This window comes from Myzus persicae, unplaced genomic scaffold, assembly GCF_001856785.1.
Source record: "Myzus persicae strain clone G006 unplaced genomic scaffold, MPER_G0061.0, whole genome shotgun sequence".
Taxonomy (NCBI): Eukaryota; Metazoa; Arthropoda; class Insecta; order Hemiptera; family Aphididae; genus Myzus; species Myzus persicae.
In genome coordinates, this window is record NW_019103943.1 from 11,311 (window position 1) to 33,698 (window position 22,388).

At 32.6% G+C, this 22,388-nt stretch overlaps 1 protein-coding gene across 1 annotated transcript; it reads left to right on the plus strand.

The window, feature by feature from the left end:
• The first annotated feature begins 1,268 nt into the window (after positions 1-1,268).
• LOC111036711 lies at positions 1,269-20,347 on the plus strand. The gene is made up of 24 exons (XM_022318843.1): positions 1,269-1,840; positions 2,545-2,700; positions 3,166-3,495; positions 4,051-4,231; positions 4,390-4,631; positions 4,738-4,915; positions 4,981-5,176; positions 5,318-5,595; positions 6,479-6,675; positions 6,800-6,967; positions 7,393-7,618; positions 8,129-8,428; positions 14,040-14,539; positions 14,771-14,926; positions 15,063-15,359; positions 15,634-15,814; positions 15,894-16,135; positions 16,424-16,604; positions 16,743-16,938; positions 17,042-17,319; positions 17,441-17,616; positions 18,993-19,160; positions 19,646-19,880; positions 19,980-20,347. The coding sequence occupies exons 1-24, from the start codon at positions 1,392-1,394 to the stop codon at positions 20,115-20,117; spliced, it is 5,649 nt and encodes a 1,882-aa protein (XP_022174535.1). The 5' UTR covers positions 1,269-1,391; the 3' UTR covers positions 20,118-20,347.
• Positions 20,348-22,388: the final 2,041 nt, after the last annotated feature.

Genomic DNA, 22,388 nt, shown 5'->3' on the forward strand with positions numbered 1-22,388 from the left:
GAGGACAAATACAATACGTCATTATAATATTATATTATATTACAATACGTCAACTGTGGTATAAAAAAATGGCACTATCAAAAAGTTTTGTTAGGTATAGTGGAAATATGGAATGTTTGCAACTTTCAAGTCTGAAAAATCATTTGAATAATTGCATGGCTTAAAGTTGTGAAAAAATCCAGTAGGGGCTAATCATTATATACATATATTTTTACTTTTAAGCACTTCATATATCATGTATATATAATACATGAATTGTATGTATAATGCCTAGAGTATATGTAATGTATAAACAGTGATACAATTACAATGAGTATAGCTAAAAAATCACTGTTTGTACATTACATAGTTTAAGTATACGCATCCCACTTTAAAACTGACTAGTGTTCAAATTTGTTATTTATTTCATGTAAAATTTAAATCACAAGTAATCTCTACTACATTTTTAAAGAGGCCGTGGTAAATGGGACACTTTTTAACCATCATTAGAGGTAGGGAGACTGAGTCAGAGACCGTGCTCGAAATACACAAATGATAATAGAAGAAATAAGTAATATTAAATGTTGATAAAATTATATAAAAATTAAAAATTTTTTTTTTCTAAAATGTATGATTTTTACAAAAGTATGTAATATTAAATGTTCGTTTACAAACTCGTAATCATATAGCTCAGTCTACAGCTATAAATGAGAGCATATAAAAACATTTAACTCCTACAATTTTCCGTTCTAGTGATGATTATTTAATTGAAAACATTCGTACAAACAATATAAGTATAGATACGGTATGGAAATATTTACATAATATTACAGGCGTATTTTAGTTGATTTGTGTGACGTAATCGCAGTCACAACACCAGCACATTATAAACTTAACTTGTAAAGCTTAACGACACAAGGTCACCGAATTTAAACGTTTATCATAAGTTTACTACAAACGTTAACCACGTGTGGAAATACCCATACAGTATACAACGTATTATGTAAATACTAAATAGGTACCTAAGAGGTGATCATCAAATACGTAGGTAGAGTAAAAACAAAAAAAAACCCATTCACGGGGTCGTAATTTCTATCATAACGTACTTGTTATTTTCAAGATCACAGTATACCAATCATTTTATATTTATTAGGTTCGATATTGTAATGACGAATGGTATATTTCGCTTGAAGTGTCCAAACATGTCGATAGATCGTGACGCAAATACGAAAACTCCTTCGCACGTTACAATAGATAAGATTGTAGTGAAATTATTGTTCTAGTGATATTTAGTACATTACTTGTACAGTCGTATAATCTGCATTGCGACGTGCTGGCAAATTGTCTTTTTTGCTGTATAGCGCTGCAGTTACCAATATTTATCCAAACACCGTGGTTGTTCACTGCACACAATGCTGTGGGCGACGGTGGTTTCTATCGTAATCGTCTGCCTTGTCACGGGTTACGATGCCCAGACCTCGGATTCCATGCGGTTGCCGGGTAACACCGAACCGCGGTCGTACGTGCTTAGGGTAGAACCGAACCTGGAAACAGAAAACGCCACGTTCTCTGGCAGTGTGGATATCACGATCGAAGTGATGACCACCACTTCTACGATCACGTTGAACTCTAAGGACTTAGTGCTGCACGAAATCAAGGTGACGGACGAAAACACCGACAGGGACATCGGTGTAAGCTTTTGGAGTTACGCGGAAGACCGAGAACAGGTGGTGATATCGATGGACGGACACGTATTGGCCAACAGAAGATACACGATTCGCATACGTTTTGAAGGAATTCTCAGGGACGACGGTACGGGTTTTTTTAAAAGCGGTTATGAAACCGAAGAGCATGGAAAAAAGTAAGCACAATATTTTGTTGTGTACAAATCATATTAAGTTGCTGTTTTGAGCTAATGTATACAATACATTCGGGTATCACATATTAATGTATAAAATACAGAATTTAAATTATTTTTAAGCTAGGTACCTACCTATATCCAATAAACAGTGCTCAATTCCAAGCATATTAATACATTTTATAATTACTTTAACCCCAATATTTGTCCACTAATTTTCTACATTATTTGTTTTAACGTAGAGGGTTTTAAATTAAATAGTACTATAAAGATATGTATTTATAATTTACTTAAGCGTATATTTCACTAAAAAAAGTTTATAATGATCAGATAGGAACAATATATTATTATAAAATAGATATGCAGGAACTATTATTAAGTATAATTTTTAACTTAAAATGGTTATGGATATTACCCACTTGAATAGGTATTATTAATATTTCAATAAACTATATCGACTAATATTTAAAAAAAAAACTTTAGAACAATTAAATAAGTAAATAAAGATTAAATAGCTTAGTCAATAATGCAATATTATAAGCAACAAATTTATGTAATTCAATTTAAAAAAAATTTAAACATCTTTAATTAATAACTTTCTTCTAAAAATAATTTAAACATATTATATCTATATATATTTAGTAGGTACAGTATAACAAATTATAATAATAATAGTTGCTATTTAATTTAATCATTTTTTTTTACAGGTGGATAGCTGCTACTCAATTTCAAACCATACAGGCCAGAAGTACTTTCCCCTGTTACGATGAACCAAATTTTAGAACACCTTTCAATATATCAATAAAAGTTAAAGAAAATGAAATTGCTCTATCAAATATGCCAGTTTTAAATACCATTTACGTGTAAGTAGAGATAGAATATCCGGTATTTTTTTTGTATAGAATACCGTAGTATAATACTGTTGAACTTGATTTAAATTATTGGAACCTGAACACAAGTTATAAAACCCATGAGCATTTTTAAAATTGCATAATAATTTCTGAAAACTTTTCAAAAACCACAATGATTTATTAATTATTTTGAGTAAATTAATATTTTAAGTCATGCTACTGCCTATTAATCCTGATATACCTAGTGACGCTCACGTCGCAGAGATACAGTTTATGATTTAATGATTGTATGATAATAATTGAGTTATTACCACTACCTTGAGGTTTGATTAAAATATTAGGTACCTAGGAATGATATTTGTGTTGCTGTTAAACTTTGAACTCATTTTAGCATGCTATAATATTGTATTGATGTGAACATATGTGTTGATTGGCCTTGTGAAAACAAACTTTTAAACCATACATATTATATTGCAGAGACGAAGTGCTCGCCAATGGTTCGGTCGAATACCATAGCAAGAAATGGGTTCACTTTGAGCAGACACCGAGCATGTCCACGTGTTCTGTCACGTTTTTCGCCGGTGAATTTGAACAATTCGACAAAACCCGCCTGAGCCCGATCAACGTGTACTCTCACTTGGGCCGTTTGTATCAAATCGAGTACATGACGAAAGCAGTGCCTGACATTTTGAGGGCCATGGAAAATTACACGGGCATACCATACTCTATGCCCGAACTGAACTTATTGGCCATGCCGATACTAGGCTCAAGACAAGTCGAAAATAGTTGGGGATTAACCACTTACCGGTAAGGCACACGAGGACGCGATTCATTCTATAGGGTTAGCAGATCAAAAAGTTTAAATCAAATTTCGACCACTTCCATGACGTGAACATCGCTTTTAATTCCAATTCAAGTAATCTAAGACTTGATACCACCCATTTTAAAATTATATTTATCTTTTTTTCATGCCATTATGCGGTATACCAAATAAATTAATAGCATATTTGTGGGTAATTTAGATTTTAAAAAATCCCTCGGTCATATTAGAAAAAAATTATTTGATTTTTGAACTATACGAATGGATTTATTATCTTTTGAAATGTTGTATCAACGTATCGTGATCACCTTATTTGTTCATACCATAGAGGGTGACTTCAATGCCTCTACAGATGATTTAATCAATTAATTGTATAGTTGAATACTAACTTCCGACCCGTTTAAACTTGTATTTTTTAATATTGCGATTCGTTTACACTTTGTGGAACCGCTCAGTTTCGTCAAACGGATAATAAGGTTGTCTTCAGAACACGACTTCATTTTTACTAAAATAATAACATCATACAATGGCATGTTTGGCAGAGAGAAAACGCTTTTTGTCGACATGAAAACGAGCTCCAAGGCAATTATGTCAGCGAAGACAGCGGTGGGACACGCCGTGGCGAACCAGTGGTTTGGCAATTTAGTGACGCCTGCCCAATGGGACTTTGCGTGGCTCAACAAAGGGCTTGCGACATATTTGGAATACTTTGTTACCGCAACGGTAATGTCTATGCTATAATTATTATAATAATATCGGTGGTCATTACGATAAATTATTAGGTTGGAATTACCTCAATCGCGTGTGTGTGTGCATTACGTATTAATAAATATTTTAAATCTTCCTATTACGTGTGTGCGATTGTGTGTGCATTGATACAGGTGGAACCGGAATGGCGACTTGAGCACTTTTTCATCGTCGAACAGCAACGGCCGGCCCTGGATCACGACAAAAATCAAAAACGGCCTTTGACCACGCCAGCAATCATGCCAGGAGATGTGGATTATTACACGGCCGACAGAAAGTCAGGACAGAAGGCCGCGGCGATCATGATGATGCTCAAGGATTGGGTGGGTGAAGAAGCGTTCAAAAAAGCCATTACTATGTACTTGACTCACAATCAGTAAGTATATATTTCCCGGACATTATAATCTTTTTACCCGTAACGATGTACGAAGAGAACTAATCTAATAAGCGGAGGTGGCACCCGGTATAATACCATATTATAGGTATAGCGCGGTGAACCCGGAAAAACTGTGGAACGCGTTCGACAATGCGCTTTTCAATCTGACAAAGTCCGGATTGAACAGCAACAACGTTCGCACTGTGATGAACACGTGGACAGAACAAGCCGGATATCCCTTAGTGAACGTCATGAAAAAAGACAAATCACTCGTGTTAACTCAAGTAAGAACTAATACCCATTACCCAACAATCACAACTAGTAATTTTTTTTTTTTTTTTTGGTTCAGCAACGCTTTTTATCTGATTTTACCGAGTCAAATGACACATCCAAGTGGTTTATTCGTTTGAGTTACACAACGAATAAAGAAAAAAATTTCGACACCAAGTCCGCACCGACTGTTTGGCTGAATCCGTCCGTAAACGAAACGGTTATCCCAATCGACGATGACGTCGAATGGTACATATTCAATATACAATCAACAGGTTGAATACTTTTTTTCGCAAATGTTTACCTATACCTAGTTAATAATTGTCATACTACTTTCATTTCAACTGCGGGGATCAAGCTATTGGTCATATTATTATGATATTGCAATAAATTTAGTTATTTGTTTGTGTCGTTAGGTTTCTACAGGGTAAACTACACGGAAGACAATTGGTTGTCGTTGATCAAACAGCTCAACGATTCACCTAAAGAAGTACACGTTCTCAACAGAGCTCAGTTGATTGACGATTCGTTCAGTTTAGCAAAAGCGGGTCTGCTGAATTACAGGATACCAATGGGCTTCACAGAGTATTTGAAAAAGGAAGATGACATAATACCGTGGTTCTCGGCCATGGATAGTTTAAACTATGTTTTAAACCGTATGAGACGTTTCAGATATGCGCTGATCGATGTCAAGGTGGGCATCACCTTGAAATAACTTTTACTCGAATTCTTCTATTACATAATACTATTATAATAATATACAATCCCGGAATCGTCACTGTTAATTATTATGATGGTTAGCGAGGAACATAGATAGTCACTAGCCAGAAAGAAACTTTGTATGTATTATTATAGATAATCAAGTTTCTGAAATTAGTATTTTTCACTTGTCGTGTATTCTATATGATGAGCATAAGGTATAGTAAACGTGTAATAAATGCACGACAAGATTGTTTAGTAGAAATTTCTGATTTAATTTTGAATAGTTATCTTAAATGAATAAGTTCAGTGCTGCTTATTTACTATTGATGATCTCTATGAACTCTCTTTTATATGATATATATTATTACGTCTATACGAGTATTGGACGTTAGGTAAACTATGACGATAAAAGTGACTTGATCAGTTTTTATATTTTATATTTTTATTTTTCGATAGCATAAACCATTATGACTTGCAATAATGAATATTCAACTTTAAAAAAAATTCGTATTTCATTTTGTAGCTTATTCGTTACAGAATGAAATGACAATATTGTGACACACTATGAATACATTTTAAAACAACAATTTGTAGCATACACATAATTAACATGTGTGTAACAATTAAAGGAATAACATTAATAATGCAAATTTAAGAGCACACCTATCCACGTTCATCGTTAAACATTCTTGACATTCTTGCAATAAATTATTTTAGTCCCGCAACACTATACGAATGCCAAATCATAAAATCGTATAAATATAACGCAAAAAGTAAAAGCATCATTCACTTGTATAAGTTTGCACTTTGTAGCATATATCATTATATGATGCAATTTTCACGAATCGTATTAAATCACATTCGTGTTAACGCAGGCCTATGTCTCTAATCTGGCCAGCATTGCATTCGAAATGATAAACGAACTCGTCGCTGGACAAAAGAGTCCACAGTACCCCACCAATATCGGCTGGAACACGTTGTCAACGTGGGCGTGTAAATTGGACGAGTATATTATGTATCGGACGACCACGGCGGTTCCGGAATACTTTCGGAGATGGAAAAACGGCGAAGAGTAAATCCTATAGCTTATATAATTAATTATAATATTGTATTATCAGCGTAGTCGTGCATTATAAAAAAGGTAAAAATAATAATTATGTGCTCTCACGCGTGTGTGTTTTTTTATCGTTATGTAGAATACCAGCTGATATTAAGGATGCGGCGTTTTGTATCGGAGCTCGACAATACCAAGTCTCAGGAAGTCTGGACAAATTTTTACACTTGTACAATACCACCAAAACGTATTCGGAAAGAGCGTCGGTGATGAACGCGCTGCCTTGTGCTGACATACAGACACTTTTGACGTGAGAACCACTTTTTTCTATTCGATCGTACATAGTTTTAAATTTTTAACGATTAACAAATCATTCGAAAATTATTGAAGTAACTCTAAAGATAGGTATAGTAAAAATCTAGTTCAAATATTGTACACAATTTTAATTGCTCATAACAACAATTATTTTACGCCAACCTTAAATTAAATTTGGATTTGCATAGCCATATTTCATAATAATAATTGTAGGTATACAAAAATAGATGAAGTGTAACTAAAAACAAAAAAATGTTTGAGTTACAAGTAACCAAATGTTCTGGTAGTAGTACGAGTCAAAATATGATAGGCATTATTTGGAACGAACGATCCGATACGGGAGCTTTCGATGATGAAAATATAACGAGTGATAAATTAATTAGGATTCAAAATACTAAATAGTACATTTAAATGTTATAGGTATTTGACATTAATAATGGAGGACAAATGCCCAATTGAACCAAGTGATTACGAGGACTTCTTCAATGCACTGTCTTCGACGTCCAATGGTATAACTGCTATGAATTATTTTCTTAGCAAATATTTCACAGACATCGTCAAAAACGTAAAAGATGGTAGACATATAGCTACGACTATGTTCTCAATCTTAGCTTCAAAGGTTTCCACCGAAAGTGAAATCGAAAATGTAAAGATATTTTTTTTATATATAGTTATAATGAAATAACTCTAGTTATAACGATTGATAGTATAAAAGTCCATTCATGGTTATACCTACATCGCTACATTATATAGGTTATACTATATAGTGCATTTAATAGCTAGCTCAATATGCACTGAACACTTATATAATATTGTATATAGGTATATTATTCTAATAACGTTGTTTTTCTATAATTCCTGGTACCTATTAGAATAATTTATCGTATCTTCCCTTGACAGTTTAAATTAAAGTCCAATATTTAAATAAATTCGTATTTGTAATGTGCCATTCACAAACGTATAAAGACATTCACGGACTTCATGCTATATGCATGGACCATTCTTTGCACAATATCTGTATTAGCTTCAAACAGTGGTGATTTGTTTTTGCTTTTTAATTAACGATCAGTAAAATAAGTTACATTATAAGTCTACACAGTTTTATAAACGCAATTATAAGTTCGTGACATTATCAAGAATAAATGTTCGGTTTTAGATTATGGATATGACGTTTAGAAGCAATACTCCAGTTGAATATAGAGATACACTTGTCCCGGTTTATCGGAGCGAAATCGAGGACAACGAAAAATGGAATGACAATGGTAGCCCAGAAGCGATTTGGGAGTACATAAATCCTCTGACGAAAGGATCGCCACTGGATCCATCTCAGCAGTATACGACTCCACGAAGCGCGTCGGAAGACGATTCTAGTGCTTCATCGAGATCACATGACTATGCCATTATTTTGCAGATTTTAGCACTGTCTGTGTCGGTTAAACTGCTTGTAAATATAATCTAAATATCTCTTAATATGTTTATAACAATATACGATTTTTTTAAAGAGAAATATTTCACACATTTTCGTGAATTAAATAGAATGTTCAAATCGTAGCGTGCATTTTTGATTTTTTAATTATACTATATGCGATCACGTTTTCGGGATTGAACAATTGTTTAGCAATTAAAAGCATTATATTATAAAAGTAATTATTTGATTTAAAATAAGCTTCTTCTAGAGGAAAGAGAAGAAATATCGAACAATTCCGATAAAATCTGTCAGAATATCGGTGAAACGATTTTTATAAATATCCATACTAAAAACTTTTTTTAAAAGAAACAAATTATAATTTAAAATCTTCGATTATTTTTTAAAAATATTTCTATTTAACTTCATTAGTTCAAACCTCCAAAGAAATCATTGATTGAAATTGTTTTATTACAAAATTAACCAGAGTATTAAATTTACATTTCATGTGTCTATTACATATAGGTATAAACAAATTAAAACAGTTTTAATTTTTAGGTATAGGTATCAGTTACTGAAAGATTTTATTTGTATAGAACATGAAACGTTTACATTTTAGTATTTAAGTATTTAATTTTATAACTATATTATTATATTAAGACATTTTTGACCATTTTTACTCGCTAATTAATTTTATGTGTCACTTAAATTGTAGAAATGACTTAGAAGTTATAAATATACTTTAATAAGCAACTAGTATAAATTCATTGTTTGATAAAAATCATTGTCTAATAGTTAGATAACTGGCTTAATAATATTTCTTTTTGTTATGTGTAACGCATCTAAATACCATAAAATATTATATATTGTTGTTTGATCTTGTATTTAAAAATTTTTAAGTCTTTCGTCAATATAATATAAATAATGTACAAAACAGAATGTTATTTTCTAGAACATCTAAAGGAAAGTATGAAGTTCAAATTATAAACTAAAAATATATATTAATAAATAATAATAATAGTAATAGTAATAGTAATAATATTACGCTTAGAGCTACCTATACAGCAAAAATAAAGTTAAAAACAGGCGGATCGAGCATTAAACTAATTAATATACTTTTTTTGTGTATTTAATGGATTAATTCTCAAAAGTTTAAAATCAACCAGAACCAGAATAATAGTAACAAAAAAATCCAATTAATTTTCTAAATTATTTACTCGTTTTAAACATAACAGTTAAATCGTTTTAAATCGTTTAATCATGGTAGTGATGGGTTATTCCCGGGAACAAGCTGGAATTCACTAGAATCACAAAGAAATTGTGGAAAAGAAATATAGTATATGCATTAAAAGGAGAAATGGTGGTGTATTTCATTTCAACATTCAAGTTTTACTAAATTTAAATCCATAAAAAGCATGTATTCTGCTTAAAAGTATAAAAAAAATACATTTTTACTACATTTACAACATTTAAACCATTCAGTACCTGCACCGTCGGGTATAGTCAACTACATTTATTTAACCACTAGGTATAATATGCTATAGGAATATTTTGTTGGCTATGATATCGATAGCAACAGAAATAGTTGAAAATAATGCTGCAAATGATCAACAATATAATTCAACAGTCAAAATCAAAGGCCAAGTTTAACACAATGTGGGCTCATTGAGTGCAAACCTAACAGATGCCAAACGAACCACACACATTTTTACAAATTTACTTTATAGGCGGCGAGGACTAGGAAAAAAATGAATATTTGGTTATTTTGTTATTTTTATAGGCCGTCATCGTTCACAGTGCTCTATTTCTCTTTCAATCATATGCCAGTTACCACATCCCCACGCACTCACAATAATTTTATATTTTTAAGTTATTTTACAAAAATATTCATATGAAATAATTTATATGACAAACAACGTTTACCGCAGGTAAATTGCCTACCTGATAATACACTGCTCGCATTATCACAATCAAGTCTCTTATATAGAGATGGCATTTTTAACGGGCAAAGTAGTGCACGGGATCAGCTAGTAATATTATATAAAATAATAAAATACCTAAATATTATGTAAGAAATACATAAATCAAGAGATGTCTATGATAATAAGCAAAATAAATAACTGAAAAAGTTCGTAGTTTTTAATATTCCCAGAGCAACGTGGAAATTAATAACAAAAACAAAACAAAATACTGTGCGTACCTATAGAAAACAACGATGAGGACTGACGACGAAATAAAAATAAAATATGCAACAGACTGAAATTAACAAATTTGCTACCACTTTGTAGGGTATAAATAGCTTTATTGAATAACATCTAAGTTTAGGTATTGAAACGTTTGTAGTAGGTAAATATAATATGTATTAAATACACGTGAGAGGGTGAAAAGATTTAATTTGATATCGTCGCCCGTTATTGTATTAAAGACATCACTATAGTTATTTTTAATATTGTTGCTATCTTAAGAATAATAATATACCTAAATACCTAATAATATTTAAATTCCATTCATACCATCATCCAATTCAATGTCTTACTGTTTTTTTTAAAACAATTTTTTGTACATGTTCTACATCTGCAAGATAATATCGTTTCTGTATCATGTGTGTATGTAAATACTACAAAATAGAGTGCGTATTAGTTGTGCTCAAACGGTATAGTATATTATATAGGTACTATTTATAAAATAATTATATGCCACAAATGTTTAATATAATGCGAATAGTGCACAATGTAATATTGTGTATGCGCTAGCTAATACTTACCTTCGCATCATACTGTATACATTTGTTTTTCGATCTTATATAATTTTTCATTATATAAGAAATTTGAAATACATAGTATTATACGGTTTAAATACAGTAAAAATTGAGTCGTAGTAATAATTTCTTTAGAGCAGTTCGGCCTCGAAAAATTCACCACCGAATCACTCTGTTGTCATAATACTTCTAACAAGGTCTGACTTCTGATCTAGCGCCGACACTATACCATATAAATATATAATTAATGTTAAATTTAGTATCAGTTAAATCAGTCGCACTGCTTCAGCCTGTATCATACTTTCGTTGGAGCCCTAAATTTATTATTGAAATTGGAAGGACAATTTTAGACCTTAAATAATTAATGCTATTGCTTTTTATTTAACCATAAGATCATATGAAATTCAAACATATTTGTTTCATTAATAGGTACTTATCTACTTTCGTAACCTTTGGCTCGTTTTTTTTTTAACGTACGATAATCCGAACGACTTGCATTAATTTTTTTTTTTAATTCATCACTAATGTATTTTTTTTGGGCCTGAAATGTATAATAGTACTCGTAGATGCCTGAATTGTGTACGTCAAAATACGAGATGGCTCTAAAAATCTTTCTCTCTTTTCCCTGATAGCCATATAATCATCCTAGCTTCCTTAACAGGGTCCCACTCGACTCCCCGTTATACTTCACACTTCTTTTAAGCATTCCACAAAGTCTATTCTAATGCACATAATTTCATTTCTTAACTTTAATACAACTAATCGGGTAATGATCGACTGAAAAGGGTCTTAGATCACAGCTTCAATGGTTGTTATTAAACTTGAAGCCTTGATTGATCGAAGTGGGTCCTCGAATAGTCAAAAAAACACTGCAACTGGTTAAATATCGATTTTTGTATGGTGTGGATTTTTAATCGCAGAATCACATAAAGCTTATTTTTCTATGAAAACTATTATTTAAAAAGTCATTGGAAAAAATATTCATAATAATAACAAAGTATGGCATACCGCGTTCAGAAATGACAGTATAATAAATTATTATTGCACAAATATGAACGGACTTGTTCCTTAAATATCACGAATCACGACCTACCTACTGCCCTACTGGGTAGGTACATAATATTCGTTACAATTATCTGTTTACGTTTTTACGACATTATTAATTCAACATATTATTGGCATGACCTTCATTCGATTACTGTTATTACTTAATACAATATCTGTATTAGAAACTAAAAACAATATAGGTATAATCCCATTAGAATACAATTTACCATTAATTTTGTTCTCGTTGTATATTTTGCGATTCTACTACTCGTTTTTACTTACATTTATATATAATAACAAGCTGTGATTGTAGATTTAATTACAAAACAATAAATTTCCTATTTTGATAAATAACATATTAAAGTAATCATATTATTATGAGATAATTTCGTTTATTATTGTATTATGGCCCTCCTATTTATACGAGTATAGGAGGTGTGTGTTATTCAAATGTTATTCGATGTTTCTTAAATAATCGTATTTTTTGTTTTTTCTTTAAATTTGTTATATTATATAATGATATAATGATTTATTGGGACCATTAAAATCGTTATCGTTAACTTTTTGAAATTTTAATATAATTATATTTACTCAAATTTTATTACGAAAAAATATAACATTTATTTTCTGATAATTATACAAACAACTGTTTTCACATAAGCTATATAAATATAAAATATGTGTATGGATAACATTGAATATTTAATGTATTAATTATCGGTGTTATGAATACTATTATCTAGATAGATTAGTAGCAAACCGTGAATATTTCCAGAAAGAAATATTACTATTTTTGGTGTATCAATTACAGCGTAGTGCTTCATTCAAAAATATAATCATTAAATAATTTAACTTTTATAAACTATAAGACACAATTGACCTTTAAATTATGACATGTTTCATGTTTATTTTCTTAGACTTTAAAAATTGACAATATAATACATATACGAGTCATCTTTTATAATGAATACAACGCAATCACAAATATTTGAATATAATTAATTCATAACTTAATCACAAAAAATATATAGGTACCTGAGGAATTTTGAAATTGTATAGTACCATAAAACATTTTATACTTTTACAAATCTAAATACTTAACCAATCCAAGTGTTTATTAAAACCTAACTGAAGCAATCAATATAAATAGTTTAGTAATATTTTTAAACAAATTAAATATTGAAGTACATGATTTTAACTGTAACTGAATTAATAAAGGATCAGTTATCACATATTTATTTGAACCCTTTGTCTAAACGAAAGATATATTTTACCTCAAACGCGCATTACTCAAATATTCTATTTGTAGACAATATCAATGTATAAACACCTTGAAAACAACATTATTTCTTTGTTCTAAACTGTAGAAGTGTAGTGCCTTTATTGACGTACATGTCAATTTGACAACGCGATAAAGCTTACAACCAGTTGTTTAAACTTACGTCGTCTATCCATCTTATATTGTATTGGTCAAATATACTTTTTACTCTAAAAATATATTTTCATTTTATTTCTACTGTAAAAGCAGCAAATGCAATTAATCCATCCCACGTTTTATAAATGATTTTGAAGAAAAACAATATTATTTGCAAACAAATTTCAGATAGAGGAGTCTTAGAGTAGTGCCTATATTGTTTTACGCTAAATCATAATTGCAAAAATGTAAATTATGTGTATACATACGTATTACGCACTTCAGTCGGGATTATGGTTTAAGCCCAATGAGTCTAATCCACCGATAAGCTTTACGATTATATTATATATACAACGACATGTCTCGGAATTGTCCAAATTACTGCGCGGGACTCACTGGTTAGTCGCGTATTATCGTGCTTTCGACGACGGTCGTAGTAGTAATACAGTATTATGATGAAGTCAAAAGTCTTGTTATTGACTTTCGTCTACTTCCTGACGGCATTACGAAATGGCAAAGGCTTGGTGGAACTCACCGAAAACACAAATAACTCTAATGACGGTCTAAGCGACGAGTACCGCTTACCGGACACCACGGAACCGGTATCCTACGAGTTGCGGATAACGCCCGCCATCAGACAAAGCTCGTTCCAGGGTCAAGTCGACATCGTTGTGAACGCGAAACAGTACACGTCCGAGGTGATCCTAAACTCGAAGGATTTGATCGTTTCGTCCGTGTCCTGGTTTCAGGACTTGAAGACAAACCGGACCACGGCGATAAAAGAATACCTGTTCGAAGAGCGCAACGAACGGTTGATCATCAAACTCGAAAAATCGATTTTGCCGTCAAGGCTCTATAAGTTTAGTATCAAATTCAGTGGAATCGTAAGAGACGACTTTACCGGATTTCATAAATATTTCTACGACTCCGGAAATAGCTCGAGGTATTTATATGTGTGATTTAAAACAAAATACATGCACTGTATACATAAATACACCCAGGTTCGATGATTATTTTCGATCTCAAACATTTTATCATCGACATATTTTTCTAGTGTTCCCCTCTCAACCCAAGTCCCAAATATGAAAATGCTTTACTCATTCACGTCACAATAACGTAGTCTGAAAACAGTATGATTAAAATACACAATTTGATTAAAATTATGTTTCTGTAGGTGGATAGCTTTGACACAGTTCAAACCAATATACGCCAGGCGAGTATTTCCATGTTACGATGAACCGAAATTCAAGACTCCGTACGCGATATCGATCTCCAGACAAAGTCATAATTCAGCCTTGTCTAATATGCCACTTAAACGCAGTGAATTCGAGTAAGTTTGACATTTCGCTTGGACACTCGTTGTATACTAATATTTCGTTACGTTAAAACATATTTACTATAACTTATTATGAAATGATGGGCAACATAACATAAAGACAAAGTGTGTTTCATTTTTATTTTGGTAGTCAGGAAAGCAATCGGATGTGGGATCACTTTGAAACTACAAAGCCAATACCTACGTATTTGGTAGCTTTTATGGTGTCGGATTTCGACAAAAACTCTGTAAACGGTGATAACATCGCCATGCATACGCGCAAAGAGTACATTGAATACACGACGTACATGATGGGGAAAGCACCAAACTTACTCAAAGGTGTAGAAGACTTTACTCAAATATCCTATATGTTACCGAAGTTGGATTTGGTCGGAGTTCCTCTGTTGAACGCCTACCGTATGGAGAATTGGGGACTAAATTCTTACGAGTAAGTATGAAAAATCTAAAAATAAAAATAAAAATACTGTTTACCTATAAGTACTGTATAATATTACAAACATAATATTATTAATGGTATTACGTAGTACAATAATATGATAAATATAATATTATTTTACTTAACGCGATTCATTTCATTATTTTTACATAAATAGTATGTGATAAAAATTATTATTATGAGTTTTATATGACAAGATCGTGTCATGTACTTACTCAAGTTTCATTTAAAGAGAAAAACAAACTACGTTGTTATTTTGGTTTAGAGAGTTTTACGTAACTTTGTCGGACGACTCAGAAACGGAAGACAAACTACAGGGGTCCATGACCATATTACACGAGATCCTTCACCAGTGGTTCGGCAACATGGTGACAGCTCCTTGGTGGGACAACGAGTGGTTAAATGAGGGCATGTGCAATTACTTGAACTATTACATAACGAATATTGTAAGTCCAAGCTTCGGAGCTTGAATCCTAAATACGACCGTTCTTAAAACTCTGCATTACATACGAGTGATTGTTGCAGATCGAACCTGAATGGAACACGGAGGAATCTTTCGTAGAGAACGTGCACCAGTATGCACTGTCCTGGGACGAGTATGACGATACTCACCCTTTGACGTTTGCAGTGTCGACCTCCGATGACATCGTGAATGCCTTCGACCCAATTACATCCGACAAGAGCGCGGCGCTGTTTCGGACGTTGGAATGCGTGGTGGGTGAGGATTACTTCAGGATTTCGGTGAACAAATTTCTCAATGATTTTGCGTGAGTATGCAAAAAATAAATATCGTTTTAGAATTATTAATTTTATCTAATCCGTTCTTATTGAAAGCTGAATTGAATGTATTGAATGTATGTAATTATTATTTTATCTGATGAACTCAAATCTATGATTTGACAACAAATAAAATTTGAATTACTTACAATGAATGCAGATGATACGGGAATCGAAAATAATGGCAGTCGCCATTAGATTATAATCGCTATTAGTTATAGGTATCGAAAACCGTTTCCGATTTGATTAGATATATATACTGTGCTTTATTGCTTAAGATACATGGTAGCGGGACCGGGAGACTTGTGGCAGACGTTCGATCACGTGCTATATGACTACGACTATGTTATCGGCGAAGATATCACGATCAATAAGTATATGGATTCGTGGACGAAACAACCTGGGTATCCTCTGATAACAGTGACGTCGACAAAAGATGGGGTTTTCAGCGTATCGCAGGTAATGAAATAAAAATAATTTAAAAATTGAATTCACTGTATATTTTTATTGCATGCCCCCTCGGTGGTACTTCAATGTAAATAACTGATCTATGTTTACCTACTATATAATTTAATATCCTAATGACGATTCCTGCAGAAACGATTTTCTTTGACGTATCCGCCTCAAACGACCGACGACATAAAATGGCTTGTAGGCTTAACGTACACTACTGAGGATGAATTGGACTTTGAAGACCTCACGCCGAGCGTTTGGCTGAAGCCCACCGACGAGAATACAATAATTTCAGTTCCCGAAAATTCGGGATGGATAATCATTAACATACAATCGTCCGGTAAGCATATAACAATATGCAACTGCGTAACCGTACCAATGCCTAATATTACATAATGTGATACAATATTATACCGGTGATATATTATACTTCCGACGATTAGGGTTCTACCGAGTGCATTACGACGAAAAAAATTGGAAACTCTTGTTGATCCAGTTGATAACAAACCCCAACCGGATACACGAACTCAACAGAGCTCAAATCATAGACGACGCGTTTCACCTGTGTCGAGCTGCACTGGTGCCGTACGATTATTACACTTCGCTGCTCGAGTACCTGTTGATGGAAGACCACGTGACCCCCTGGAACACGGCGGTGACAGGATTGTCGACGACCATGGACGCGATCCGACGATATCCCACTGAATACTCAATGTTCAAAGTACTCACTAGTCTATTATTATAATATGACTATTTTGTCTTCCACACAATAGTCAATAACAATGAATAAATATTATGTACTTCAGAATAGTGCTAATATTTAAAACGTTGATTTTTCACAGGAATACGGGAAGGGCCTGGCGGATATTTTGTACGACAAATTATCAAAAAATCAGATCAACAACAATTCGACGAAAATTGGTTGGAGCAAACTATTGACGTGGACATGTAACATGGGCAGCTCGAGTTGCTCAAAATATGCGTCAGCGCACTTTGACGAGTGGATGAACGGACAAGAGTGAGTAAAAATATTTAAATCAACGGGAGAAAAAATTGTGAAAAGTTGAGTTTTGATAGAAGTCCCACGCACTCCATCGGGATTTATCACTCGCGATATCAGGACATAAAAACAACGTGAAAAACCAATTTGATAAAAATTATATACATAAATAAAAATAAAAAAAAACAGCGAAGCCAGTCAAATGGATCATACTGTACACACACACACACACACACACAGATATATATGGACAAGTTGACAACGCCAATACACCTTTGTATCCGCCTTAGTATAATATATAGTGAGTTATTGTTGTCTATACCATGTGCGAAGCATGGATATTATGTTACGTACCTACGGTGTATTTTACACATTTGTCGAGAAAAAAACCTTATTTACTGTACTGTATACACTTTGAAAGCGTAGGATAAAGCATTGTACACGCTACAGTGATTGTGCACATCGATAATACGAGGTGCATTAATATTTTTGAATTTTATACAGTTTTGAATTGTTATTATTGTATAATAAATCAATAATTACTCGGAGGTGCTCACAATACAGTGGCGGTAGACCGTTCGAATCCCAGATTCAAACTGTGAAAGCAGTGATGTATCGGATATTTTTCTTAGCGTTATATTATTGAGCATATGTACAACGAGTGGGACGGTTTTTAAAAATATTAAGGAATTTATATGAATGCATATTACATTCTCGGCGATACGATTGGTCGAGTGGTGTTGTTGTTATAGCTTTGACATTTTGTAATCCGATAACGGCCAATGTGTAATATAAAATAGGTATAATGTATAATATGGTACGGTGTAATATAAAATAGGTATAATGTATAATATGGTACGGTGTAATATAAAATAGGTATAATGTATAATATGGTACATGTACATACGCGTAAGTACGTTTAATAATATTATTCTCGTCAGCCTAAACCTCAACGAGTTTACGAGTTTATAACTTATCTCTCAAGCGAATATAATAGTTCACACACCTTAACGTGTAAACTTGTTCAAATGTTTATCGTGTTCGGTAATTCTGTAATGAAACTATAAGCATTAGCCTGATAAGAAGACTTGTTACACAAGCCTTATTGAGCACACGGAGACGGAAAAAAGTCTGAGCATTATCCGCTCCAGCTCGTAAACACCGCCGTGATTTGGTGTCCAACTTTTTTTCAGTTATTAGTAAAATTAAGAAATATTTACTTCTTGTCCCCTATAAAAATGCACGGGGCTTCACACTTTAGCAACAAGTTGTCGATCTTTTTTTTCAAGATAACTATAATTTTCGTCCTGACCTCAATTAATATTTGTCTCCTTATGTCCAAAAACAATGCTACGTCCCGAAACGTTTGCGCTTTATTAACGAGTTATTTTCAGGATACCGTCGGAAATGGAAGAAGCTGCGCTGTGCGTGGGCATGAAAAAAGGCAACTTTGCAGCATTGACGAAAATTCACCAACTTTACAAAACGACGAGATCACCGACGCAGAAAAAAAAAATTCTCAGAGCCTTGGCCTGCGCTGAAAATGTCCAAAAGCTGTTGAGGTAATACTAATTAACTATTATTATATATTATTACAATATTGTAACGGTATTATGTGAGGCGGCAACTGCTATTTAATAAGGGGACACATTTTTCAATATTTACACAATATGGTAGCATAAATTATTTTAAGTAAAGTCGTTTAGTAGACTTCATTTTAAGAGTTATAAATATAACGATATTTAAATAATTGTTATACTAAATAAATTGAACAATTCAAATTCTCATCTCAATATTTTACAAATTTCTAAAATCTGAACTTCAATAACTGCCTACGACTGATAAAAAAATACAGAAGTCAGATACACTGTAAAATATTAAACAGCTCTCTCTAACTACAACAAAAGAGGAACTCTTTTTTGAATATAACTCGATTTTCGAGATGTCTTAGTAAATGCAGTAATAATAAATTTTAATTTTAATAATATGATAACATGTTGGTTGTGTAAATTAATTGTGTGCCTGTACAATTTATGGACATTTTAAGTCACTTGGGTCTGATGCAATTAAACATTGCGAACCCCGGAAACTTACAAAGCTTCAAAACAATGTGCGAGAACGTCGTGACCACACCTTCAGGCGTGAAAGCCCTTGTCGGTTTCCTGTCAAGCAAACTGGACAAGATTCAATCGTCACCGATCGGCGATGACCTGCTCAAGTACACAGCTGTCGTGTACTCAGCGTTAGCACCCAAAGTGGCGACGGACGACGAAATCACTGTTGTAAATATTATACTCTGTTTATTATGATATTTTCGTCTTTTATTCGTAATATTATATTGTTGTGCGTTTTTTATGATGATTATTGATTTTATGACGCAGATGGACAAGGTAAGGCGATCTGTCAAATCAGCTGACCTGAAAGCCGTGCTGGACGAAATTTATCAGAAAATCGAATCAAACTTGTCGTGGATGGAAAGAGATCATAAAAAAATCATGAAAGCGATCATTAAAATGTGAAAAAAAATTGTATTTTGGTTGCACCTACGTATTGTACTATTCTAATTGTGTGTAGGTAACAAATCTGTTACTATTATATTTTTGTACAAAAATAAACTTTTTTGACTTATATCGCTATGCTGTAGCTGTTAACTAGTTTGTATGGATTATCAATATATATTATAATATTATTAAATGTTGCGTATGCGCTTGTATGCCATTGAAATAAAATCTATCATTTTAGACTCAAACCATTTTCAACGATGAGTATACATAATAAAATCATTTAATTAGTTTTATTGCAGGCTATCGTAACACAAATTTAGATAAGACAAAAATGCTAATAAATTATACAATTTTTTTATTAAACAACCTAAAACGTATATATAAATCATATTTTCGAATTCCTAAGGTAATAATTCCTCAACATTAATAATTGTGAGTTATCTGAAGTTCACACAATTTGAATAAACAAACAACAATAAAATTAAACTAAATTCATTCAAACATTGAGAATTGCATATAGATCAAATAAATAAATAATACATACCCCAATAAATCACACACATAGTTAGCAATAAACTATTAACAGATAAAACTATTTGAGTAGTAACTAGGATCCCAAGATCCTAATATTGAGTACTATAATTTCGTTGAAAAATGTAAGTGCTACAGTATTGCATACTTACTCGTGTGTGGAAGTAGTTATAATAACTAATAAATTTTTTCTTTAACATAAGTGCATATGATGCACTTTGAAGTTTTAACTAATAAAATATAATTATATGGAGCCATAACTGCCTAAACGTGTAATGTACGCTGAAGTCTCGTTGGTACGCTATATTATATTATATTATGGCAAGTGAAGAGTTGATCATATAAAATGAGGCTTATCGTCAAAAAAAAATAAAAATTAAAGGCAATAAATGCTTTACCGAAGTGATAAAGTCGATGGATTATACGTGAAATAAAACAACAAAAAAAGCATAATGTATGGAAACATCGCTCACGTTGGGTTAAGAGAAACAACTACTATAATCTATAGAACTTTTTCGACTGTAATTAAAATTCTTTTTTTATATTTTTATCTTATCGTTGTCGATGCAAATGTATTTAGTAATAATAGTATAGGTATTATATTGTTTGTACAACGATCATTGCCAACGCGTCGAATAAGACAAATGGAAAAAAAAACAAGAATGTTACAAGTGTTTTTTTTTTTTAATACGTCGACAACTGCGTGGCACCTACTTATTTACTTACATATACACAACAGGCATTAGTATTTAGTATGATATTCGTTTCGGCGGATCTCGACACCAATAAAACACGGCACACATCAGACGTCTTAAATGTTGGGCACAGGACTAAAAGTGCACTGATCACGATATAAAATAATAATAATAATAATATGACGATAGTATAATATAGGTAGGTTATACACATGGCACGGCGTCATATCCATTCGTACAGACACATACACATGCATACACACATATATATATTTTATCCTATAAAAGCGTGCGCAGCACCTTCCCCACAAATACCTATAAAATATTATTATACATTTTTTCCTTTCTTTATTTTTTTCTATTTTTTTTTTTTTTTATTCCCTACACGTCATTAATCATTATTCTTCTCGTTAAAACTTCTGTCAGTCCTCTGCTCCTCCTCTCCGGAGCTCCCCCCCCCCGCCGTTCCCAATCAACATCCTTGATTCCCTGAGTATTCTATAATATTATCTATTCCGTAACAACGTTTTGATTTTTTCGTTTTCATACAACGTACACGGCGACCGACGACGAAGATGTCTGTCCGATGTTGTATACGTAGACATAGGTATAGTACCTATGTAGAACGTATTAGGTTGTGTTCGACGCACCTTCACCTACCTCTTTATGTATTATTATTATGCTATTGTATAATAATATTATTGTTGATGGCCGAATATTATCGGGTCCGGCTTACGTGTGAGGACCAATCCCGTCTGAAAATCTCAGACACAACGGTCACCGTATTATTATTACTTTATTGCAATATTGTGTAAAAATATATTTTATTGTCATTTGTCATATTTTTTCCACGTCCATTATTCGAATTCCTAAATTTCCTTATTAATCACTGTGCCTAAATATTATGATTTTACTACAAATGTATGCACGTATGTGCTTAGCCTATATACTTTCTACTAGGTATAAGGTGTTTAATATATTATATTATATTAAATTGTCATCGCGTATGCTGTGGCGCTGCATAGAACAAAATATGGGTGCTGTGTCCCAGGGCTGCAGA

Coding starts and splice junctions, on each gene's coding strand:
- LOC111036711 (XM_022318843.1), top strand. CDS start 1,392: ATGCTGTGGGCGACGGTGGTTTCTATCGTAATCGTCTGCCTTGTCACG. Junction 5,596..6,478: donor ATGCGCTGATCGATGTCAAG/GTGGGCATCACC, acceptor GTGTTAACGCAG/GCCTATGTCTCTAATCTGGC. Junction 7,619..8,128: donor CCGAAAGTGAAATCGAAAAT/GTAAAGATATTT, acceptor GTTCGGTTTTAG/ATTATGGATATGACGTTTAG.